This window comes from Perissodus microlepis, chromosome 1 (assembly GCF_051167445.1).
Source record: "Perissodus microlepis isolate ML-2025 ecotype Zambia chromosome 1, ASM5116744v1, whole genome shotgun sequence".
NCBI lineage: Eukaryota > Metazoa > Chordata > Actinopteri > Cichliformes > Cichlidae > Perissodus > Perissodus microlepis.
The window spans coordinates 22,012,915-22,039,630 of NC_140461.1; the positions used below are offsets into that span (position 1 = coordinate 22,012,915).

The 26,716-nt window shown below is 39.9% G+C and overlaps 2 protein-coding genes across 2 annotated transcripts in view; one reads left to right on the forward strand and one right to left on the reverse strand.

Moving 5' to 3' along the window:
* The window catches only part of igdcc3 (immunoglobulin superfamily, DCC subclass, member 3), a 69,268-nt gene that overhangs the window by 12,268 nt on the left and 30,284 nt on the right, over positions 1-26,716 (reverse strand). Inside the window, exons 3-8 of the mRNA XM_084935532.1 lie at positions 26,508-26,652; positions 26,282-26,412; positions 25,798-25,935; positions 22,050-22,208; positions 13,774-13,939; positions 1,197-1,444 (exon numbers count right to left, since the gene is read on the reverse strand). Of these exons, the coding sequence (XP_084791658.1) occupies positions 1,197-1,444; positions 13,774-13,939; positions 22,050-22,208; positions 25,798-25,935; positions 26,282-26,412; positions 26,508-26,652 (987 nt within the window). The remainder of the gene's footprint in view (positions 1-1,196; positions 1,445-13,773; positions 13,940-22,049; positions 22,209-25,797; positions 25,936-26,281; positions 26,413-26,507; positions 26,653-26,716) is intronic.
* LOC146393805 (E3 SUMO-protein ligase ZBED1-like) lies at positions 17,022-19,422 on the forward strand. Its single transcript, XM_084935544.1, has 2 exons — positions 17,022-17,285; positions 17,656-19,422. Exons 1-2 carry the CDS (start codon positions 17,052-17,054, stop codon positions 19,057-19,059), a joined length of 1,638 nt encoding a protein of 545 aa, XP_084791670.1. The 5' UTR covers positions 17,022-17,051; the 3' UTR covers positions 19,060-19,422.

Genomic DNA, 26,716 nt, shown 5'->3' on the forward strand with positions numbered 1-26,716 from the left:
TTGTAGGATGTTTCACGATCCTACAATGGTGGATTCTGAGTTGGTCTTTCCCTTCTCACGTAAATGGCTCACACTAGCCTTCCTCTCTGTCCCGGATGTGTACATCACAAATAAAATGCTGATATAGCAAATATGCTATAAATTAAAACTCATATATGGAAATTTTTTGTGAGAAGGTTTAATAAACACTCTGGCACTTATTTCATGGCTCAGGCTTTAAAGGGCTAATCTACCATTTTGCAAAGTTGATTTCTCCCTGGAGGTTTGAGGTCACATTGTTGAATTGTGCAAACAGTTTGATTCAAGGTGCGTGTTGGTTGCATCTTGTGAGAAAGGAAAACTGAAAATCACCACAAAAACAAATTATCCTTAAATATTATGAAGCTGACATGTGAAAACAGCTTCTTGTTGGTTTTTGATTTCTTTCCTTTCTGTAGACCTCAGATCCACCTCTTTGTTTATCGTTAAACAAAAGTATGTGTCAAGGTAATTCAGTGTAAATGTAGCATAAAATACTAAAACATGAATTTTCCATAGGCACCATATCACCTTGGTCGTTGTTTCTTGTTTCTCATTTAATATTAACGTGATAACTCTTCCAAAGTCTGACACACCAAACTACACATGAGATTTGACATCCCTCATACTCTACTACTAGAAACCTGCGCTTACCACTAATGAAGGGTTTTACCTTACCAATAATTTGTATGACTGTTACAACGATGGCTGCTAGTTTGAAGTGGCGCGATAAATAAATGAAATAAACTGAAGTAAAGCATTAGCCTGAAGTGACGTGTGTGTGTGTGCGCGCGTGCGTGTGTGTGCTTGCAAATCGCTTTTGTGCCTCAGGACCATCTTTGTCTGTGTCAGTGCTGCCCCTCATAATTTCATTACTGTAGCAGCTTATTTACATAATTGAATTGCAATGAAAGTGTGGCAGCGTTCTCTTGTTTGCTGCCATTTGTAGTTATGCGAATGAATTTAGCCGCATCCATTCCTAATTCTTCAGTGAAAATGTCATGGGGCTCCTCAAACACTTATTTGCTTTCAGAGCTGATTAATCCACGTTAAGAGGCCTGTGTTTTTTCTGCCTCCTCTCATCTCACCTGGCATGCCTTTTGACACTGACTTCATGTCACACTTGTTTTAACTAAAGCTTTGCTTTAAACTGTATCTGGATCTTCAAGAAGCCCCACCTGAGGTCCGGCGGATGTGGAGCACATAACCGATGATGTCCTGAGTGTTTTTATCGGGTTCCCTCCAGGACACCTGTATGGTGGTGGGGGAGAGGGCCTCTGCTTCCACGTGGGTGGGGACGCCAGGCAGTCCATCAGCCCAGAGCACCGTGAGGCGGGCACTGGCCTGCGTAGAGCCCGCGCTGTTCTCAGCGATGCACTGGTAGATAGCCTCGTCATTCTGACTGATGCCATATATCGTCAGTGTGCTGTGGAAGCAGCAGAGGAGAGAAGCAGGAAGCAGAGAGTGTGGGAAAGAAGAAAGGAAACAAGGAAGTTTAGTTTCTCTGGTGCAAATGTGGAACATAAGATTCTTACTATTGCTTTACTAGCAGTGCAATAGCTGCACCTCGTGTTTGAGCAGGTGAATTCTCTGCCTTAAATTCTAACTATGAGGAATTTAGGTGCCTTCTTTAGCCTTTAAACCTATCACTTTGATTCAGTGCCAGTGATAGCAGTAATGCTTCTTACAAACTGTAAGAAAGAAACTGTTCTGTACTATGTGACTCACATATTTGAAGTTTAGATGAAATGCTACAAAAACTGTTAAAATCTGGGGAAAGTAACTGCCCATGTTGGCTTAAAAAAAAACAAAAAAAACAGGAGTTGCAAACATTTATAAGTTTAGATTTTGAAATTTTCTGCTCACAGCATCAACAACATATCCTCTTTAATTATAGCATCGGGGGCAGACCCATGGGGTGGCCATGGCAACCAGACTATAAAGTCTGACCTCCACACAAGACCAGTGGTAATGACTGGTTTTCTCCTTGGACCTTTCTGTTTACAGAACTGTTTCTCTACCGCTACTTTTCCTTCATGTACTCATTTAAACGGTGAACTTTTTTAAATTGTAAATATCTTATGAGCTTTACAGTATCAGCAACGGTTCACAATTAAAAAGGAAAAAAATATAAATCGTGTATATTAAATAAGAGCGAGTGTTAACAAAGAAAACCCAAAATACAAAAACTGTTTTTCCTGTAGCGTTTTACCTCATCTCTATGCAAGAAATGAGCTAAACCTCCCCACCATTATAAAAATTGTCTTGCTCCAACACTGTGTATTATTCTCTGTACTGCTGTCCAAACATTACTACTTATTTTCACAATTTGAATTTTCAAAACCAACTTTTGACAGTTTACACACATAAATTTCAAGAATAACGTTGGAACATTTTTTTTTTAAGTTGTCATTACACAAGTGTAGCACACCGTAATGTCTTTGTCCAAGAGAGCTGGTAGATTAAAGAGTGCTTAAGCTGCTAGCTGAAAACATCAGCCATCTATACAGTAACATGCATCTCTGATGGGCAATGTCTAAACAAGTCCTTCTAGGCTCCAGCGCGCGTCGAGACTGAAGTCTTTAAATGTCATAAACTAAAAAGTAGTGTTTTTTAATAAAGTCTCAAGAGGTATTCATGCTTGAATAAATCCATTTAATGTAGTATATCTTTCTCCTGGTAAGGACCACACAGAACAAAAGATGACTGTGACATAAAGTCAAGAGCACGAGTTACTGTGTTCAGCTGGGTGAGAGAAAAAGTGATTTGTGGCACAGGCAGCAGGCAGCAGCAGTAAGAACAGAAGGTCCTCAATCATGCGGAGCACACACTAGATTCATCATGAACTGAATCTCCCATGGCAGTAGATAAATTCATATCAGTGCTTCAAAAAAATCAAATTTGCCCACATCGGTATAAACTGTGACATTTCCATACACACATGTGAACTCTACCTATGGACACACACAAACACGCACATACCTTTCTATCAAACCTCTGACACGCTGCTCTTTGTCCTCATTTTTCTCTACTTCTATCGCTTCCCTCCTACCTGGGTTGTCCTCAGCTATAGAATAAATATAGGGGAGCACTGTGTGTGTGCATGTGTTTACCTTATGTATGTACATGTGTAGGTTGTGTAGGTGTTTTTAGACAAGAATACATAATCCACTTTTCACATCCTGCCTGTCTTCAAGCAAAAGAAAAAAAATAGTAAAACATTTAACATACTATGGAAATGAGGCACTGCAGTGTAAAGCATTTCTTCATGTCATTGTTATGTCAAGGCCATTTCTGCTGTATTTAAAGTATAATATATGCCGAACAAAACATGAATATGAAATGGACTGAGCTATACCTTGAAGATGGTGCACCCCTTGGTCATATTATTTCTAGAGTTCAGAAGCATTTGCCAGATAAAGGGAAGTAAACTGTCGGGTTTGTGGCTCTCACGCTGTGTTTTAACTTTAAGCGAGGAAACTGAATGCAAACTGCAATATCCCGCTACTCAGAGGTGGAAAGTAACGAATTACATTTACTTGCGTTACTGTAATTGAGTAGTTTTTTTGTGTATTTGTACTTTTTAAAGTCATTTTTCAAGTCTGTAATTTTACTTTTACTTAAGTATATTTTTTAAAAAGTATTGTAGTTCGCTACGTTTTCAATCACACCCGTTACTGAGTAAATTAAAAATTTAAAAAAACATTGCGCTTCGGAAATACTGCAGGGAACAATGGGTAGTAGAACAAATTGGCGCTAAGGTCACGATAAAGATGGAGTCTGACGTCGGTGTTACGGATCCAGTGAAAAAAGAAGCCCCGTCGAATTCTGCTGACCCTGAACTCGAAGAAACGGATGTGAACCCCTGGCCGTATTTAAGGGACCATTTCGGCTTCAAGTGCAAGAAAGGCAACAGCTTTATTATGCAGTGTAAGCTGTGTTTGCCCAGAGAGACCGAGTTAGCAGCTTTTAAAAATTCCACATCAAACCTGCGCAAGTATGTAGAGGTAAGTTAAATACAACTCGTACCGTTATGGTAGCAAAAAGGCTGTGTTCAAATTAATCACATTACGTTAAGACATCTGTGAAGAACACAGATAACGTTGGTTGGTACTAGCAACTTGCTGTAATCGGGCACGTTGTTGTCCACGCAACTTACATTTTTTTTACTGGGTTGGTAAATTGCCAAAAGAAAATGTGTTTACCTACGTTTTTCCTGTTTGTTAATAATAATAATTTCTTTTAAAAAATAGTTAAATTAAAGACAGAAGCGGCTACTTTCTTACTTAACCCACATATGTTCACACTGCAGGCAAAAGAATAACAGAGCGCTCACTTACCTTAGATTAGTCAAAGACAGCTGACTTCTGTTACTTGTTAATTAGCACTTGCAACCTCCCGTTAACTAGCCTGTTATTGTCCAATAAAAAAAAAACCAACACGAGGTATATTGGTATAATTTACCAGCGGTAGCTATGTAATGCATTGATGTCTTATTAGGGACGTCAAAAAACTTTCTCTCAAACTTAACACTGGCCTGCCTGCCTCAGCTGCCTTCGAGCGTCTCTTTAGCTGTGCTGGACTACTGTTCACTGCAAAGTGAGCAAGGATGAACTCTACTAACTTTGAAAATCAACTGCTCCTCAAAATTAACAGGAAGTTCAGAGAGTAACACTCTAGGATGGATACAAAGGAACTTTAATCTAGAGGTACAGTAGGGCAGGGCCAAGTTTAAAAAATTAAAAAACATTTTTAAAGCAGCTGCCGTTCAGTTCAGTACTTGTTCTCTTATTTGACAGTTTAGAACACATTCTCATGTGAAAGAATGATATGGTTTTGTATTGAAAACACTGTGATACCTGACAGTTTGGTTGATTGGTTTGGTGACCATTATCCATTTTCATGTATAAACTTGCAGTTTACAAATTAAAGTGCAGTGGCAGTTAAAGTTTTTCTTTTCACTAAAAAAGAACTACTTTGAGATTTATATCCCACTGTCTTTTTTTGCACTACTCAGAAGCGGCTGTCCTCCTGCTGACAGAAAAGTAACTATGTAACTTTTACTCTGAGTACATTTTAAATGAGCTACTTTTTACTTTTACTTGAGTACATTTTTAGACAGGTAATTTTACTTGTACTTGAGTAAAATTTCAGCAAAGTAATAGTACTTTTACTTGAGTAAAATATTTTAGTACTCTTTCCACCTCTGCTGCTACTCCAGTTTGTATGAGTTGGTACAGCAGAATGTGACTTTTCTTTGATGAACAGGAAGCATTATATTAAATAAACTTTCCTCACAACGCTGCTATGAGGAAAAGAAATCAAAATATAGATGGGCTATTAGAAAGTAATGTGTCAATCTTGAACTATCCCTCTTCTCTTTATATTTTTCTGGAAAAATGGGAAATAGATGTAGTGATTTAACAGTTCTAACAACTCTATATATTTTTATGTGATCACCTTTATTATTCAATGAACTCGCTTAGGCAAGCTTTCCTGTAACTTATTGGTTGGTCTTTAGGAATAACTCCTGACATTCAAAGTTTCAAATTTCATCACTCCATCAGACCTCATCCATTTGCTTCCGCTTATCCTTTTTTAGGGTCGCGGGGGGCGCTGGAGCCTATCCCAGTTGACATAGGGCGAGAGGCAGGGTAGACCCTGGACAGGGTAGACCCTGGACAGGTCGCCAGTCTGTGGCAGGGCTAACACACGGAGACAAACAACCATTCACTCCCACATTCACACGTATGGGCAATTTAGACTGATCAATTAACCTATCCCCACTAACTGCATGTCTTTTGCCTGTGGGAGGAAGCTGGAGTACCCGGGGAGAACCCTGGCAAACATAGGGAGAACATGGAAACTCCACACAGAAAGATGGTGGATGGATTCCTGATGGTGGAATTTAGGACCTTCTTGCTGTGCGGCAACACTGCTAACCACCATGCCACCGTCCTGCCACAGTGCTGCCATCAGACCTATTGCCACTAATTTTCTGTCCAGTTCTTGTGTAATTTGGCAAACCTCAGCCTTTTATTCCTGTTTCCCTTCCTTAAGAATGGCTTCTTGACAGCCAGCACTAGATGGATCAACTGAAGAGCCAGATGCATCTGTTAGGTCCTGTGTCAGGTCTTTGCTGCTTATTCAGATACCCTTCATCAGTTTTTTAGGCCTGCCACTTCTTTTGTTTTCCACTTGTCTGGTTTTATCAGATTTTTAAAGGACATGCTGCACACCATGTCTGACAAACTGTGTTACGGTTCACAATTTTCATAGAGTCGCATAGATGGGAACAAATTATGTGTTTTGTGACAGGCTCGTCCTGTGCTTTGTGCTTTAAGATAGAATTTGTTAATTTGGTTGTTATGTGTAGACACAACGCAGGTTCATCCTTTGAGTAAGGTGCCCTTTTTATGGTGACTTATGGTTTAGGGGTCAGTGTTAAATGGCTTAACAAACAACAACAAATTCCTCTAAATATTGTATAAGGAATGGACTGAAAACGAGTGAAATAGCAGGTATTGTCCAAAGACCCCGGTAACATTATTGCTAAGAATTTTACACAGTACTGCAGGTATCCTCCTAGATCGGTGAAAGGGAACACGAGCAAAGTGGCATTTCAGTTCTCAGCAGCACTGACATCACGCCAGCCTCAGTGCGTTTCATGCAGATGGATTTTTAAGGTCAGGCGAGCCTCTTCTGGGTCAGCAGGTAGGACAAAGAACTGAATTATTCCATTTCCTTTTCAAAATTGAAGTGTTGTTACTGGAAGTTTCTAATCTGGGTCAGAGAAAGCTGCGAGATGGAAGAGTCATTATTCGCTCCAGGCTGCCAGGTGGACTCAATCTGTATAATTATCAGGTCAAAGAGGTGTTCTGCATTGCAGCCTCTCTGAGCCAATCTCACCTCTGACCCCTGAGGTGGCAGCAGTCACCAGCCCTCAGCTCGCTACTCAACCATCACGTTTCTGACAGCCTTTCATATCAGCGATGGATGGAGTGTTTGCAGACAAGCAGCCTGACCAGACGCAGCAAAGAGGCCCCCAGGGATGCCCTACTCAATGCCACCGCGGCCGGATGGGCCCCATGAGTGTGAGAACGGAAGGCAGCGAAATTTCACAAGAAGTCGCTTGTTTGAGGAGGTACAGTAGCGTCCAGCCGCATGTATGCTAATTCACACACGCCCACGCACTCACACATTCATTTCATAAACACATGGATGGACGCTGTTAGCTGGTCACTTGTGAAATTTCACAACTGCTGTCAAAACCTGCTTTATAACTTCCAGGAGGAAAGCTCTAGATGTTTTAGACATTTTAGAGCAGGGATGTTAGTTAATGGGGCACAGTCAGTCGACTTTGATCCTATATGTGTTGTACTCTCCTCCCCCCCCCCCCCCAAAAAAAAGGTGAAATGTCTTCAAGAAACTTGATGATTTATATGATTATAAAAAATGTAATGTAATGTAATCATATTCATGAAGATTTGCTTTTTTATCTCTGTTAATTATCACTGCACAGTGATGACTGCATTAATTTAGGTATAATGATTTCAGTGCTGATGCACTTAATGTCTTGCACTTAATTTTGGCTTAATGTCTTTAGTTCAGCCTCAGTGTCATTTGACAGTTTAGTGACACGATGTTTCGTTTCTGAGGTCATTTTTCTCTCTGTTGCTTCAGCTGGAAATCTAAATCACATTGCTTTTTGTATCAGATCACTGCTGAGGAATGATGTGACAGATGGCGGATGTTTAGATAACTACGTCACAAGTATTTGTAAAGACCAAGAGGAACAAAACATACCTTTTCATTCCAGGAAACTGTATTAGTTATTGAAGAAATTCTCTGCAAGGTTTGATGCTGCTTATATGAACTCATATATGGACAACTCTCCTATCTCTACACATTAAAAGAAACTTTTTCCCATTTTCATGCACACAAGTCGATGAAAGGTTTTACAAGTGGCATGCCCTCTTTATTAATGATGTCAAGGTTTTCAGCACCGACTGATTTTCTAACAGCCAATGTGGTTCAGTAGCGCAGAAAACTGAATGCAGCAAAGGGAAACTTTTAATTAACGGAAAAGTTTGTGTGGTCATTTTTTAAGCAGCTGTGATCGGACTTTTGAGGTGTGCAGCCTCACGCCTGTAGCTCTTCATCTAACAGCTCACTGTGGCTGCTCCGTCTTCTTGATCCATTACTCCCTGCAGTGTTACAAATTGATCCACTGTCGAGAAATACTAAAAATGACTTGTTTTATAGATGCACTGTTGATGAATGGCAGCAGTAAATGCTAAGCTTACTCAAATTGAAACCTCTGAAACCTTCGCCATGTTCAAATACTTTCTGACTCAGTTTCTTTTCAAATAGATCGGTCTGTATTTATAAGGTGTTTATAACACCTCACCAACGATCCAAACATATGTGAGGGGATAAAGCGAGTGACAGAGTTGAAAACACACGGGAGGTGTATGGCCTAAATTTGGACTGTTTGCTTGTCTCATAGGAGCTCCTGAACTGAGCTGTCCCATCCTGACAGGTTGACACCATCATTTACTCATCAGTTCAAGGTCACTTCACAGATTGACAGATAAGGCTGTGGACCGGGGGGATAGCTGACAGTGGGGCTTTGGGTCTGTTGTTCAGCTGCTAAGGCTGTGTTTACTCTCCGTTGTCTCCGAGCAGCACCCCATCAAAAGCCAGCTTTGCCATTCTGGATTCAGTGAGAGTGAAAGGAAGAAGAAGAAAAAAAAGTCTGGGGACAAAGAGAGAACAGGAGGAAGAGGCGGGGAAGGGGGGAGGGGAGGAGTGATGAGCTGTCTGTGGCCTGAGAGGAGGGAAGGGCCCAGGGATATGACTGATTACAGGCGAGGTCAGAGTTCAAGGCCAATGCTCAGGCCAGAGCTCGCTGTAAAGTGGGCAGGAAAGGGGGATGTGGGGCACAGAGAGGGGCCTGCAAACAAGAAAGGCAGGTCTTGGTGAAAGAAAGTTAAAAAAAAAAAAAAAACCCTTTGAAAGGATTCTGCTACAAAATGACCAGGTTTGTGTGGTGCCCTGTTCCTTCAGATGTTGGCTATTAATTTGAAAATACACCACACCTCTCACACACAATTGAAAATGTTCTTTTAATTACTACATAACTTTCTACACAGATGAAAAAGGATTGTTAGTCGATCTGAATGATTAAAATTTAATGATTTTTTTTCATTCTTCTCTTTTTTTTTTCACCACAAGGGAGAATTTAATTTTCCTCCACTGCAGTAAAACTAAACAGGCTGACTTTCAACCTCTCAATTATTAAACTGTCGGAGATCACAGCTTGTGTTTGTTGAGGGATCACACACGGCAGCTTTGGTGATGTAAGAACAATGTATAATGATCCAACTCTGAGAGGGTTTAAATAACCAGGATAGCATATTTCACAGGAGGCTGGCCAGCAAACACTAATAATGAAGGGGCTTCATAATAATGCTGGCAGTGTGTGTCCGTGGTGTCACATTTGTTGGGTTGTGTCAGGAAGAACACATGCCTCGCGTGTTTACAGAAGCAGCCAATCAGCTTATTTCTGACATCACTGCATATTGCCGACACAGCCTCGTCTGTTTCCTGCATTTGGCGAGAAAAGCGTTCGCGCGGCTGAGGAGTAAAGGGCATCACACTTGTGAATTGTCATGTTGGATTATGTGTGAGTGCAAAATGAATGATGGCATGCACCGTGGGGCTATTTTGCACATACAGACTTGCTTTTTGATTAATGTGTGTGCATGTGTATGAATGAAATGTGCAATCGATTCCCCTTCCTTCCCTCTTTGCTCTTGAAGGTCAGCATCATAAGAGTCGGCTGTGTGTGTATATACTGTTACACCGACCACACACACTAATTAAAATCTTTCTCCTAGGTATGTTGCATTGTGTACTCAAGCCTACACTATCTGATAGCCTCTGAATATATCTATATATATGTACATATCTGTGAAAACAGAATAATTGTGCTACCCGGAGCTGTTGAATGAATTTGCATATCATTATATATAATTTGTTTTAGCTTGGATCAGCAGGTAAATTCTGCCTGATCCCATATACGGTATATATTTTTTAGGACCTCCAGAAAACACACTACATGGTCTTTCAGGCTCTTGGTAAAACTCACCCCACTGTGAATTGCCAGCTGAGTGAATTTAATATACAGCTAAAATCTGCAAGATGTTTATACCTCAGTGGGAAAGTCACATGTATTTTTACCCCTTTCCCCTCAAATGTATACACATGAGATATAATGAGTGCAGTAGATGAGTAATCTTATGTAATTATGACAAAAAATGTTCTTTTAAATATCCAGAGATTGACTAATGAATCTAAAAGTGTTCAGAATTTTTCTCCACATCATCAAATCTTGGCAATTAATGCATGATTAATCTTAAATGTAGACATAAGCTGTGCATAAATGATGGACCTTCAATTCAGTTCTGTCCATGTTTATTTATATAGCACCAATTCACAACAACAGTCGCCTCAAGGTTTTTTAAGGTAAAGCTTCACCTTTACCTTAAAGCGCCTTGAGGCGACTGTTGTCGCTAGTATTTGGGGAGAAAACCCTGACAATCAGACGAGCCCCAAAGATCAAGGACTTTGTGATGGTGGGAAAGAAAAACTCCCTTTTAACAGGATGAAGGTTTTATGACCTGAATGTGTTTTACTAGGTAGGAGTTAAACCAAGTGATCAAGACCATAAACCCACCAGGAAAGACTTTACAGAGGATGTAAATCAAGGGAGAAGTCAAACATGTGTCTCACAATTTTCTTTACCATCTTATTTAACCCTTTAAGACCTACCATAGAACCAAGGCCGCCAGAGCTTATATTATATTTTTACATGCTGTAGTGCCATTTTTGGGAGCATTTCAAGTTGATATACATCAATACAACCATTATAGCCCAAATTTTAATAATATGTCTGCATTAAGTGCATAGTAATTACATAAATTGCAAAAAAGTGCAATAAACTACAAAAAAATTTTAAATCGTTTTTGTTTTTTTAACATATATTTCTAGTTAGAGAAATTTAAGAGGCTTATCCCTCAAAACTGTAAATACAAAAAAGTTGCACAAAATAGTTTCCCACCACAGGAAATTTAATTTGAGTGTCTTCATAGTTTTAGTTTTGAAATACACCAATTTTTATATACTGCAGGAAAAAACGAAAATAAATATTATAATGCAAATTTGCAAAAAAAACAGCATATGCATCAAAATAAACTATTTCCAGCAGTGCAATATGAGTCCTAAGCATCCCAGAAACGACACAGAAAGTCATAAAGTCAAACATAACTTTTAAAAACACCAGTATAGGCTCATAAGGCCCTGATGGTAAAAAACTACATTTCTGCAAAATGACGTCACTTCCGGTTTCGGGCAGGACATGGCGGACATGCGATAGTTCGCGCTGATGGACGTAGGAAGTGTTACGAACAGCTGATCGGATCGGCAAAGGATGTTTCTGGAATATTATGTTTTTGTTGCTGCACGTGCTTTTTATGCAGTTTTTGCAAAGTTATATGTGGAAGGAAACTGTGACTTAGGACAAGCTGATGGCATACGATGTAAGTACAACTCCTCCGGTTTCATATGCAAAAAAAATTATTGCGCTAGCTTATGTGGTTGCAGTGCTACCGGGATTTAAAAATAGTTATGCAAAACAGAGCCTGCCCCTCCGACTGGCTTTAAAGGGTTAAGTTGCCCCCTGCTGGCCACTATAAAGAATGCAGACTTGAGGCACTGGCTTCACTCTGCAGACGACTACACCCATCTTTTCAATACAGGCTATGTCATTTACAGAGGTTTTTTGTTTAATTATAAAAGGTTGACTAATTCATAGTTTTTTCAGCATAAAGGACTTTCCCCTCCTACACTCACCAAATTATTTTAGCAATATATAACTACCGAACAAATATACAGCATCTGTGAGGGGAAAATTATACAAGGAACATATAATATAGATTCTGGATTTACTACTGTTTGAGCCTTGCAGCATATGTTTATATATGTTATCTGTCAGTCAAAGAGAAAATTTTCAGTTTCTAAGCACAAATTTCAACATGATTCAGTTGTTTTATAAATGTGAGAATTTCTTGATTTTCATTAAACAAACTCCCTGAACAGAAAGAGTTTAACATTACACTGCAGACAGACAGACAGTGCAGAGTCTTAAGATGCACAACAAGCTGCTCGGTTCTCTAAATAGCTGATTGCAATTCCTGTTTAACCAGCTGAGTTTGTGATGTAATTAGCTAATGGGAGATCTCAAGCTGAGGCCTGCCTCCTTAACCAATCAGATAGTTTGCATAAGATTCATGTAACAGCAGGTCATGCAGTAATGGTGTAGAGTAGAAATACTGTAATGCTCTGGCTACCCTTTTTCTTTTTCTCGTCTCATCTATTCTTCCTGCCAACTCATCACTTCTCTATTGAACACAAAGTGAGATTCATTTTTCTCACTTTTTCACCACATCTAAGTCTGGCCTCTCATTTATATCTTCCCACTCTTCTTTCCTTCTTTGTTAGCCCCTCGTTCCATCTCGCTGACAAATAGAGACTGGTGGAAGGCAAGTAGGAGTGCAGCAGTGTGTGTGAGCGATGAAGGTGTCTGCTCGCATCACTCACTGCGATGTAGTGTGAGTATTGATTCTTTTTGGTGCATACTGACTTCATATTTCGTATAATATGAATAATAACAGCATATAAGGATAATTGGAGTATCGCAGGTTGAAGTTATGCCTAGCAGTGTTAAGAAACAGGCTGGAAACTTTGGGTTTCTCCAGAAATATCATAAAATCAAGCATGGATTTTTAAAAAACCCCAACTCTTGGCCATGAAGTGTTAACAGCCAAATATACTATACACACACACATATATATAGTTTCTGCTGTAACATGTAGCCTTTACAGTGTAAGGTGCTGAGAGCAATATATAACAGAGCTGGTTCCACCTCCTCATGACATTCCCGGGAAGTGCCATGGGAAAGCAACCAGCATTGAGTCAATACAGCGCACACATAAAGACGCAAAAATAAATTGAGGCTCACGCCTTGGCAGGAGCGAATTCCAGCAGCTGCTGCGTTATAGAAGCAACACAAATGTGGAGAAAATGAACGTTTGATGATGCCAATGATCAGATCATGGCAATAGCAATTAATACTGACAACCATATTAGTCCTGTTAGCTGGGTGCAGCTTTGTAAGTGACGGCTGGAAAGAAAGAAAGAAATCTGATCTGTGATAAATGCAGTTATCACGTTATGTAACAGCCCAGATGATGATGACTTAATAAAATCGCTGTAACATGTGACAGATTCGTTACAGATCATTTTTAAGAAGAGTTTTTGGGTTGTCATTTTTGTTTTTCATGTAAATATAATATCATAAGCATATGCGGGTTTTTTTAAGCTATAAATAAGTTAATATGAGTTAATAAGTTAATAAGATCCTCTGTAGGTTGTTGTACACTGTTCAAGTGGCGATTTCTATGGGACGAAATGCACTTGACATTTTTGTTGGGCTGCCTAAAGTTTTAGGTGAGGAAACAAACAGCTGTTTAAACAAATTTATGGTATCAAAAGGGACCATTTTGTAGAAAACCTCTGACAGAATGAGCAAAAACTGAGCAAACTGTCTTACTACAGAGCTCTGTGCCTCTGTGAGCATTTATGTATATATGAATACATTTGAATATGATTAAAGTTTATTTTTTTGTTTACCTGTTGTTGTTTCTGAGTTTGACGTGCCCCCCGGGCTCCAGAATCTGCCCGTTCTTCAGCCAGGTGAGCTGCGGCTCAGGCTCACCCCGCGCTTGACAGGTGAAGATAGCGGTGGTGCCGACGGGGCGGGCGATGGACTGTGGAGGCTGAACGAATTCTGCTGGAGCTGTAAGAGAAGGCAGACTGAGAATCAGATCGAGTAACCTCAATCCGTCAAGCAAAAGATGTTGCTGGATAGATCGGTGCCAGAAAAATAGAAATAGAATTTTGGCAGAATTAAGAGGTGCAGAAAAAGAAAAAGCCAAAGGGTGAGAATGAGGAAGGAAAAATATGAAAGCCTAGTGTATGCATGAATGGTATAAATACTGCTGTAGAGATATAATTCAGGGTCAGTTGGCAGGATTATGATAGACACCAGATCAATGCAGATGCAGGAAAAGGGGGAAGCAGGAAAGCGAGATAAAGCCATAAGACTTGTGCAACCAGAGCAATACTTGGCAGTAATTTGCCTTAAAACAGCAGTTCAGTTTTTATCATATCTGCTCTCATCACTTGATTCAGGCTTCCAGCCATTATTCATTATTCAAAATGGCAGGTGCTCTATTTTAATTTAAAGAGTAATTAAAATTATACCTGCTGGATTATAATTTTCTACGTTGGTGCTTTTGAATTATCTCCTCTGTGCTTATAATTGTCCCAACAGCTGTAAGTGATCTGACAGCCTAATTTATTTATGACCACATTAGCCGAGAAAATTTGATGGTATTATATATACGCGGGTTTATATAATGCCTTTACTGGAGGCGTATCATGATGCCTTTAGTAAAAAATACCACACTGTTCCACCTTTTTTTTTCTGTCCCTGTCATTTTCTTCATCATCATCAAGGGAGGATGAGCAACCTGAGAAAACCTGAAATAGCTTGAACACAAATACCGTGAGATCAAAGTGACTGAATCAGAGAGGTGACTCTTAAAGAGAAACTTTTGGACCTATAATTTGATGGGATTATAAGATTACTTAAAAAAAAGTATTTAAAAAGGTAATGAGTAATGTGCAACAGATTACTGTTTATAAAAAAAGGCTGCACTTGTTTTAAATAGGTTAAGTAATTTTAGCTGTCTCTCTTAGGGACAGCACATTTATGACATATATGGAGTATTGAGGGCTACATATTAAAAGTCCAAACTAAGAGGAATGAATGAAGAAATACAGTATTGTGCAAAAGTCTTTAGTCACGTCTTAATATTTTGCTTCCAATGGAGCTAGACTTTCCTGTCTTTTTTTTTTTTTAAAGCGGTCATGAGCCATAGTTCCAGTAAAATGGACCTAATATGCTCATTTTTATGCATATTTTTAATTCTTGGCATCTATTAGTGTACATTTACATGATATACTTTTTTGAATAATCCTTATTTATCCTATACTGGCCCTTGATGACCCTCAGTTCACCGTGTCTTCTGTTTGACTGCCTCTAGCAAACAGAAGGTTTTAAACAGGCGCTGCGCTGGCCAGAGCTGTATGCTTGAGATAAACATATTAACCACATCCTGCTTCTACTGACATCATACAGCCAAGAGTGGAAAAAAATCCCTCGAAATAGGGTCTTACACATACGCTGGCCTTATTTGAAAGTTTGGCCATATATAACGTGGGCATCCACCACTCTATGTGCCTTTATTTGACAAAAAAATAAAAAAATATATACTAGGAACAAGTCAAACAGGTCAACTTTAAAAGATCTGTCACACTTTCGGTTGTCAAGTTGAATCCCTGTTTATTTTGTTTTCCCCGCTCTTCTGCCCTCCTTGTTCCAACACTAATAAATAAAATGTTGTCTGACACTTTCTCAATGTAAGCATTTCCATTCTCCCCAGTGGAAAAGCTAAGGGGCCGTTAGGCACTTGAATGAAGGGGGCTGACAGCGTGAGATGGTCCTTTCATTCATCTCAGTCCTTCCCAGCTTCATTGTCTGTTTTGTGCACACTTGCTGTGTGCTTTGAGGGCTGACTTGAAGGTGAAGGTCAGAGGGAGCTCAGGAAGGCATTGATTTGCACCTGTAAGGGTGTGGGGTAAGACCGTGAGCACCAGCTATCCATCTTACGCTTGTTTTTCGCTTCTTTGGCCGCTACAGTTTTACTCTTTCATTCTTTGTTTCTCTCTTCTCTCTTTTTGTACCCCAAAGGAGCCAACATAAATCCAGCTTGTTTACTGTGTAAGTGCTTCTTTAAACTGTGATTGTCTTCTTAGCTTTATGCTTATTGAAGTTCCTAATCAGTGACAGCCACTGAAGCCCTCTTATAGTAGCTTATTATCTATAGAATAATGAGAATTACTAATTAAAGCACACTATTCCATCATAACGGAGCAGTTCGAACACATGTGTAGTTAATAAGGCATTTGTTGTTTCCTTAAATCAATAACAGAAACCAAAAACAGACAGCAGCACATCATGAATGTCCACATCTTTTTATCCTTAGCAGGTGAGGGGCTCTTCGCAGACTTGACAAGCAGATGACATGAAATATTGATTGCGATCGATGCTGCTATAGGCTGGAGCAAAGTATGGTCCGTCTTAGGGCTGCCACGATTAGTCGACTAGTCACGATTACGTCGACTATCAAAATCGTCGACGCCTAATTTAATAGTCGACGCATCGTTAAAATGCCGTAAAATCCTGAAAGGTGCAGGAATAACAGTAGGATTTAAGAGTGTAATAACAGACTGAAACAGAAGATGGCGGAAATGCACCTACAAGGATACCGTTAAACGCCAAAGACGAAGAAGAAGAAGCAGTCTCCGTTATCATGGCTACTCGGAAACGGAACTCGAAAGTCTGGGAGCATTTTGACCAAACAAAAGAAAAGAAGGTCCAATGCAAAATCTGCAAAATGGAACTTGCCTTCCATGGCAGTACAACAGCGATGCACGAGCATCTAAAAAGGAAGCACGTCGTGGCATCCGACGACGAAGTGGTACAGTCGTCTCGGTAAGCCAATTGGCTAGTTAGCTGCTAACATTATCGTAAACAGCAAGCTGCTAATTATTTGTGCTGTCAGCGTTAATCTCGTTAATATGATGTTAACGCCATAACCGCATTAACGCGGCAAATCCCCGTTAGTCAGTGCCGTGCAGCCCTCGCACCGCGTTATCGCGCTAACGGGGATTTGCCGCGTTAACGTCGTATTGACGAGATTAACGCTGAGAGCACTACTTATTATTGCTTATATTAATAGCTGTTAGTTACAGGACTGCTAAAAAAAATACGTTCGTCTTCAATGGACGACTTTGTCACCAAGCCAACAACATGTACACCTCGGCAAGCAGATGTCCTGACTGAATCAATCTTGAACATGTTGGTGACGGACATGAGACCCCTGTCTATGGTTGATGATCAAGGTTTCAAAGAGATGATCAAGCAGTTCAACCCAGATTACCATGATAACTACCTACCAGGCCAATCCCACTTCACCAAATTGATGGAAAAGAAATATGATGCTACCTTTGAGAAGGTTGGTCTCTTTCTCTCCACTCTCTCACACCACAAACACAAAATAGCAATTTGTATTAGAATTTAATACATTTCATGATGAAATAATATTAAGAGCTTGCTGACTGAGCAACCAATAAATTAATCTTGGTTAAAGCATGTAATGGAAAGTTGTTGGTTTTTTTTTTTTTTTTTTTTTTTTTTTTTTTTTTACTGATATGTTGCATGTTTATTGTTTAACATACATAACTGTATTTGATGTAACTGAATTATTCAATTGGTAAATTTAAATCTTAATGCATAAACTGACAAGCATTATTAATAATGAAAAAATATACTGTAATATATTTCCCTAATGCTTACTATTGTTCCAAATCATCTCATATCTTTAGGTAAAGCAGACCCTTGGTGGTGTCAAAGGTTTCTTCACCCTGACTGCTGATGTCTGGACCAGTCGTGCAACAGAGGCCTACCTTGGTGTGTCTTGCCATTTCCTGAGTGAAGATTGGAAGATGAAGAGCTTCATCCTTGATACCATGCCTCTTGAGGAGAGGCATACTGGTGCCAATATAGTGACATGGATGGAAGAGGTGCTAACAAAGTTTGACATCTTGCCTGCCAAAATAAAAGCAGTAGTACATGACAGTGGTTCCAATATGGTGGCAGCAATGCAACTGCTTGAAGAAAAACATGGATGGGCCTCTATCCGCTGTGCTGGACACACACTCCAGCTCATAGTCAATACTGCTCTCAAAGAAACCACCATCAGCAGAGCACTAGGTGCTGCTAGGCAGCTAGTGGAGCACTTTAAGAGAAGCGAGCTGGCTAGTACAAGACTAAAAATGAAACAGGAGCAAATGAATGTGAAGAAAAATACACTGATCCAAGATGTCAGTACAAGATGGAATAGTACATTCCACATGATAGAGAGACTCCTCGAACAGCGCTGGCCTCTCACTGCCACTCTTTCAGATCCCGAGGTAACGCCAAGGGGGAAACACTACTTCGACTTGAAGCCAGAGCAGTGGGTGCTGCTTGAAGAACTGAAGCAAGGTTTGGCACCTTTTGAGACTGCTACTGTTTACCTTAGTGGACAGCAGTACACAACGGTTTCAGGTCTTCCACAGGTGGTCAAAGGCCTGACACGGGCTGTACACCAAAGCCAACTGGAGACGAGCTCAGGAAAATCTTTCATTGCCAGTAAAGAAAAAGGCATAACACAGAGATGGGGGAGTATATGTACTTTCTCAGCAGACAAAGAAAACACTGTTATTCTCGCAGCTGCCTTGGACCCCAGATACAGAAAGTTGAAGTTTTTGGCTCCTGAAGATGTCATCAGAGTGCAGGGGACTGTTGAAGTGCTTGCTGTCAAAGAAGCAAATGCTGGGACACATGAGCATGCAAAAGTGCAGACGGCCAATGGTTCAGGTAGAACTGAAAAGACTGCTCTGGACAACCTCCTTGAGTCTGACACAGACAGTCAGGGTGACAATGAGGAAGAAGCATCTAAGGAGGACCAAGATGTCCAAGTTGTGAGAAGTGAAGTTCAGCTGTACTTTAAAGAAGCCACAGTTTCTAAAAAGGATGATCCTCTTAAATGGTGGAGCGAAAATGAGGGACGTTTCCCCACACTATCAAAGCTAGCTAAATCTTTTCTGTGCATTCCTGCAACCTCCACCCCATCGGAGCGGATCTTCTCCACAGCAGGGAACATCTGCTCTCAAAAGAGAGCAAGCCTTTCTGCAGAACATGTAGAAAAGCTAACTTTCCTGGCTATGAACAATAATCTCGTGTAGATTGCTATACTGACTATATAGTCCCAAAGTTCAATATAGTTGTGAGGACTGAGCACAAAATGCTATTTTGTTATATTTGTTTTCGGTTTGCTTCAAACTTGAAATTTCATTAAAAGTTTAATAAACTATCATCTTGTCTTTATTTTTAGTTTCACATACCTTAAACACTTAAAGCTGTAAGCTAATGATAGTTATATAAGAGCAGATGCATGCTGCTGCAATAATCTGTACGTTTTACGTCCAATGGATGCATGATCTGATTAGTCGACTAATCGCAAGAATAATCGGTGACTAGTCGACTATCAAAATAATCGTTTGTGGCAGCCCTAGTCCGTCTGATCAATATGTGAGTGAGGCAGACACTGGATGTTTCCTGCTTGGTGACAATTAATGCACAGGGCAGCCCACACCTGCCATATCCTTTTGGTCAAAAGCACCTGTCTCTTAACACTAACATCAAACACCTTCATGATACTGGCTCCAGCTCTGTGGAGAATAGATGAAAAGAACAACAACATTTCAATCAAAATGTTAGAAAGCACACAGAGAATGAAACTTCAAAGGGCTATATTTGTTCTGCATGCTGTGGCAGAGCAACAGATTATTGACCTTTAAGTTTTTGTCTAATATTAAAGTTCCCCACATCACATAAAATATATTTTCTTTAAAAAGACTTATAGGATGTATTAAGAGTTGGTTTGCCTTGTTTTCACATAACCTGTACATACAGTAGTGTGTAATCAGCTAGTACAAATAAACTAATGACTATAACTACAGGAACACCTACACGTAAGACTGGCAAATCAAAGATATGTTATTATAGGATATTTTGAATTTGGATTTAATCATTCCCAAAATGATGCATAAATATATAGCGTATCTTATAGTATCTAGTATATTGTATTGTATATTGAGAAGAAAAAAAAAAGAGAGGTGCTATGGGTTTACCACTTTCACCAGATGATGGTGTTACTTATTTATTGTAGAAAATCTGCATATTTATCTCCTGTGAGACTCACACAACTGTGTTATAAAACAAACAAATCTAAAATTTAATGCTAATGGCCTGTTATTTTTAAAAAAACTGATTATACGTGTCATTTGAGTGAAGAAAAGGCTCGCAGATACAATACTGCAGAGGCATAGTCTCTTGTTGCAGAGCCTGTGAAGAACCGCGGAAGAATTTTAAAAAGCTGCAGACATGAAGGCGCGGCTTTTGAGCTGAGGATATCAGTGCCAAAACAAAGACACAATAAATCAATTTCTAGGCGTTTTGAAAACCAACAAACAAAGAAGAAAGAATCTGTGTTGCTGTTTTTTTTTTTTTTTTTTTTTATCCTTCTAGTGTGGCATCTAAAATCTGCAAATCATATCTCCATATGTCATTCTCTAATTTAAATTTGATGGTTATATTTATAGAATTTCCCAGAAGTGCCCACAGTGTGCATCTCATTTTTGTAGCTCAGATTGTAGTATAACAATTTTTATAACGTGGCTTCACTAAACCTCACCAACCTGAATCGAATAAACAGGGCAAACTCGACTGGGCAAATCAAGCCAGGTTTGCAATGTCCTTTAAAAGTGGGCAGTGCTGATGTTGATGTACATACTTTTCACAGGACTAGCAAATTATAATGGCTGTGAAGGCTGACTTGCACATCTTAGACCAACACGTACAAGCACTTTGTAGTCTAAGGTCCTTTCAGTGGTCAGTAAGACGAGAGAAGTACTATATAAATGCAAGTCCATTACATTACAAGACAATGAAATTGCTCTGAAACTGCTTGCGGCAAAGCAAGCAGAAAGGCTGAGAATCTGTATCTCTTAACGATGCTTGTCAGGAAAAATGAAAAGGGGTTTAAAGAGTTTCTAAAAAAAAAAAAAAAAAAAACCAGAGCTCCTCTGAAAATATGCACGCATGGTCTATAGGATCTTCTAGGAATGGTGTCACAGAACTGATTAGTTAGTAGGCTATGCTTTGATACAACTTGATCTGTAATCTCCAACATAGCCTCTTAACCTCGCTAAACCCCAAATCCTGCTTCACGGTACACGTCCCCTGACTCTCCAGAGTCCCATCTCTAATCATCAAGTATCTCTGTGCTCAGTGCCTCCAAATACAAAACAATCTTTGTTCATTCTATCTAAAAAAAAAAAAAAACTATTTGCCATAAAAGATCTAATCACATGTGCCTCCACAAATGTAATATACTGTACATGATAACTTCCCAGGGTTGGTAAAAACTGCGCCTGGTCCCTAAAGTGTATTTCAGAGACCACGAAAGCCGATGTTGAAGGACTGTCTGCTTCTCGGTGTGATGCTGCAAATCTATTTTGCTCTGTGTTTTTGTTCTCCAATATTAAAGAAATGATGATTCAAATAAACCTCTGCAGTTATATTTTTTTTTATCTCTTCCTAACAGAGTGTTGAGGATTTGAAACCTGAAACTATGACTGAAATTGCAAAAGCTGAGAGTCGGAACTCTTCGTGAAATGTTTGTAATGCCTACCATACAGACTCTAGTTCTGAGCAACAAGCAGAGACATTTTAGTGGTCTTGTATCTTGCTGGAGGCACAAAAAGGTGTAAAAGTATGCTTGGTATACCAGAAATAGCCGATAATTACTGCTTGGAAGGTAGCAAAATAAAAATCAGCCTGAAATGTTTTGGTATGCTTTGCTTTGCTTTGCTTTGGGGGAAAATCATTCAAAACCTTCTCCCTGAAAAATCTGCACCAACCACTAGATCAGAATGAGGGTTTTAAACTAGAGACCACCTACATAAAACACGCTGGTGGCACAGGAGCAAAGCACTTGTTTATCAATGCAGCAAAACTGAGGTGCTTTCAGTCATGGTACAGTAATCATGTTGCCTGATCCACCCACATAGTGCTGAGCTGTACCTCGTCACGTTCCCCAGGATGTTTCGTAGGTGCTTTTAGTTTAACCCAACTGAAAAGAAAAATGTCATTGCTTTTATCCAGAGCTCACCTTGGACCACCAGACGTCCTTGAGCAGTCCTGCGCACACGGGTCCCTGGTTTGTTAGCGGCACATACGTAGACCCCGGAGTGCTCCACACCAACATCTGAGATCATCAGGTTTCCTGTGCCGAGCACCTGGATTCCCTCCACCCCGATGGGACGGCCATCTAATCAGGGAGAGAGAAAAAGAAAACAGTTGAGAAGGATGAGTAAGAATCTATGGAGGTCAGCATAAAAAGAACCAGGTATATGGGCACAGTGGGTGTTTATGTTAGATGGGGGTCAACTGAACTATAGTAAAGATCAGAGTGGGTGTAAATCACTAGCAAGACATCTAATTAACATCATGCAAGTTTACGGCCACGAGCTGACAGAAGCAGCGCTATTTCTGTCCCCCCAAGGATGCAGCGCTCACAGCATGTGTTCCTCAGGACTATAATGTGATAAAGCTGCCAGCACACCATACACCAAGAAAGGTCAGCGAGTTTGTGTTTGAGTCGTGTACACGCTGCAATTTTTTAAAACTTAATTGGGACTTTGTGATAGTTTCCAGTGAGAATCATCTGGCTTTTGGGTGCTTTACAGTAAATCAATGCTGCTTTTCTGCTTCTCCCTAACGGATGTTCAGCTAATTAAAACTTTTATGCTCCAGTTGAGACATTCATCTTTTTCAGGAATTTGTCTGAAAAATCCTCAGAGTACATTTTCTTTTAAGCTGGTTTGCTTCTTGGCACTGGAAATGTTTCAGCTGCCACTCTGGGACCAGAAATTCTAACTGTAACTTCTAATCTTATATCTACTTACACAATCCATAGCTGCCTCCTCTCTGCTTTTGCTGTAATTACATGATAAGCTCACACACTTTCCTGTGCTCCCTTATCTGCAGTGTCAACTCCAACAATGGCTTCAGTCTGCCTATGATGTTAGCTATGGGGCCAAAGGGGCATTTTAATCCCATCTATGAGGTCCATCTGCAGCCTGTAAGCCTGTACGTTCCAGATATGATACACTGAAAGGCCAGGAATGGAGGGAAGGGAGACAGGTACCACAGTGGACAAAGGAGCTCCAGTCAGAAATGCTAACTATGTGGTCAATAGTCAGTGAATACTTTTGGGTTCGTCCCTTATCTTCAAACTTAAAGCAAGTCACTTTTCAACAGAAAGGTTACTTTGGATAATGAGTTTGACTGAAATTCACTTGCACATATGCGAGTGAATTTCAAAATAATGCCACTAAGCCTAAAAATGAATTTGCTGATCAGGATTATCAACAAATGATTTTTTTAAGGTTTTATTAGCAAAAGACTGTGAAAACATATTGTTAGTTTCATTTTTAAGTACTAAGATATATGATGTTGAATGCCCATCACAAACGTTTAAGTTTACTGTCGTGACCCATATGACCAAGAGTTTTGTGGAATACTGAAACTGCCATCAGAACAGCCTTCTATCACATACTGCTGGTTGCAAGACAAACGAGAGATGATGGTCTATGGGACTACAGATCTCAGAGTCCTCTGTGGTGGTAAAACTGTTGCTGACGATAACAGTATGATCACCACTTATCTAAGTGGAAAAAAAAGACTAAAAACTGTAAAAGCGTACTTTGAAAACATAATGGCATACTCCAAACCAATACACTGTGGCATATGTTGGCCTAATCAAATTATATGATGACAAAAATGATTACCAGACTCATGATTTTGTGTGTATATTGTGCATGATAATATATCCAATTACTTCACATACAAATGTGCTTGTATCAAAGATACTTAGATTATATAATGGTGTGTATTTTACATTACAGCCATATGTGACATGAATATCTCACTAGTGTGTCTACACAACGAGTTGATGAATGTCTTAATTCATCAAGAGTACATGAAATCTTATAATATTTTAAATTTTATATACACTGCCTTATGAATGTGGCAAAAACATGTTATTACTGTGAAGCTAGTGCAAGTGTGTAGGCATTATGAGCACCTTTGTCTTGCAACTGTTATTTTGGTTTCTTCAGCCAAACTGTAGTGATGACACATACTGTCATGAAATGTAAAACAATGAAATCAAAGCAAGCCTTTATTCTGGGTGATACAACAGGTCCAAAACCTAAAACTCCAAAGAAGTGCAGGTAAAACAGAAAGCAAAACATACATAGAGCCAAGGAAGAAGGCTGCACAAACAGATAATGCTACAAAAGGGTGACAAGATGAAATTAATAAATGCAGGTGAATACAACAAACAGAAAGTGACCCAGATCATGACGCAGGAGACACCCAGCTACTGGAGTACAACAGGAAACGACCAAAAGACAACTACACTGACACCAAACATGATGACAGAGAGAAAAGGAACCCAGGAGGAGAAAGGGACAAGCCCTGTAACAACACAGAGATTTTGCACACCAGGTTTTGCTCTTAAATCAGATATGATCACCAGGCCTAAACTGCAAAAGGAAATCATCACAGCAAACACACAGACCAAACCTCATCACATCTCAAGCTCACCACTCAATTCATCAGAAGTGATGAAAAAAATCCTTTGAGTTCGTTTGAATCTTCAAACCAGCCAACACACACACGACTCGTGTGACAAATGCTGCAGCTTCAATTAGTAAATGTGCAATTATGTGGCGATGCCTAATGAAGACAATACATGTAATTAATGCAATTAATCACGACAAGTCATTGAGATCTAATAAATGTCTCCAACTTGTGTGACACGTGTTCGTCTTCTTCGAATGCTTTTTCCGCATTTTTTCCATTATCACACTGGGACGCTGTCCTAACAGAAGCAGTCTTGTTCTTTTCTTGCATTTTCCTGTTATATTCCTCTCTCTCTCCGGCTTTGCCATCACTTTCTCCCTGTCAGAGACTAATTAACTTAGTGTCAGAAAAAAAAAGAGCACAACCTAGGAGGCCGTGGTGCCGCTGTTCAATGAATAGCAGCAAACCAACTCTGGCATTAAGGAGTGACTGATGTGAAACTATAAGATTCATTATGCGGCTTATCCTAGCCTCCCTGCTGTAATCTAATACATACAAATCCCATCGTGTTAGCATTTCATTCTGGTAACACTGTGTAAGGCAATACTGGCAATCTGATTACACCCAGATGCTGGGGAGAGGCTGTGATTTACATTTGGAACAGAAAATCAGATTGAATGAGAAGTAAAGTAAACAGATAGGAGATTGAAAAATTGTTCACGACAGAATCTGAGTGGTAGTCAAGAAAAGGAAAAATCCGCATGAAGAGAGCTGTCTGTGCAGCAATTACTCAGAGGCTCTCCGCTGCTTCCAAGGAGGTTTTAGCATCATGAGGACACGAAGCAACAGAGTCGAACATCATGTTTAGCCCTAAGACTTAATCTTCAATCCCACTGCCTCATGTGTACACAATAGATCTGTGCTGTAACAAATCTATTCTAGTAGAGTATGACCAATATAGGAATTTTACTGACCGATACTGATACCGATATTTGGTGATTTAAAAATCTGACATGAATATCTGATATAGTATGAAAAACTATGCAAGCATCAGCTTGTTTGCACATGCTGTTAAACTTTTTAAGTTTTGATTTGTCAGCTGCCATAAATGCTGATGCCAACATATCAGTGAATAACCAATATCGACTGATATATCAGTCTGGCTCTGTATACTTCACAGTGGAAGACAGAACACACAAATGCCACCTAATCTCTCAAACACACAAACAAGAACACCAGGTCTGATCTGATCAGGACTTTTTTCTCACCTAGTCTGCTCCATGACACAATGGGCCGAGGGTATCCAGTGGCAACACACTCCAAGATAGCCGTTTGGTGAACAGTGAGGGTTAGGTTTTCTGGACCGACCACGATCACAGGTTCTTTGTAAACAGATGACTGAGAGCCTGAAGGGAAAAGGGAGACGAGAATTCAAGATTGGAATGAGCATGATGGATAGCTTCTTTTAATTGGATTTCTCCAAGTGCATTAGCTCAATATGCTGTATCTCTTAGATCTGGCAGCAGGACAATAGGTTTGGAAAAGTCTAGGAAATGTGCTATACAGATAAGCAGAGGCGTATTAAGTGACTGTATTTGATCAGTGATACAGAAAACTAAAGACCCGAATAAAGAAAGCTCATTTAAACCAAAGTCAATTTACAGTGAGGACATGTAGGCTTTCCTCAAATGACAACACACACACAAAAAACCAGAGGTTTACTCAGATGCGTGCTCAACTATAGATACCAACCTGAAACTGTTAGGAGTGCCTCAGCACTGTGTTTCACTCCTGCACTGTTATGAGCCACACAGCAGAACCTTCCACTGTCCTCCTCACGCACACCTGTGATCTGGAGAACGCCTGTGGGCAGGAGAGTGTACCTAAAAGACAGAAAAAAATCACGAGACTTGGCAACCCTTAACCAAAGTGCTGCAGTTTCTTAAAACAAGAAGCCCAAGTGGTATTTTGATCTAACCTCTCATTACTGGTGTCCACTTGACGGCTGTCTTTTTCCCAGCTGATGACCGGCTCTGGCAGGCCGTGAATCTGGCACTGGAATCTGGCCACGCCGGACTCCTCAGCATGCACCGACTCGGGTTGGACGTGGAAATCTGCCATGGCTGTGAGATAGAAAGAGGAGCAGTTGAAATATTAGGTCATAGCTTCACAAAACAGCTACAGAGC

Coding starts and splice junctions, on each gene's coding strand:
- LOC146393805 (XM_084935544.1), top strand. CDS start 17,052: ATGGACGACTTTGTCACCAAGCCAACAACATGTACACCTCGGCAAGCA. Junction 17,286..17,655: donor ATGATGCTACCTTTGAGAAG/GTTGGTCTCTTT, acceptor TCATATCTTTAG/GTAAAGCAGACCCTTGGTGG.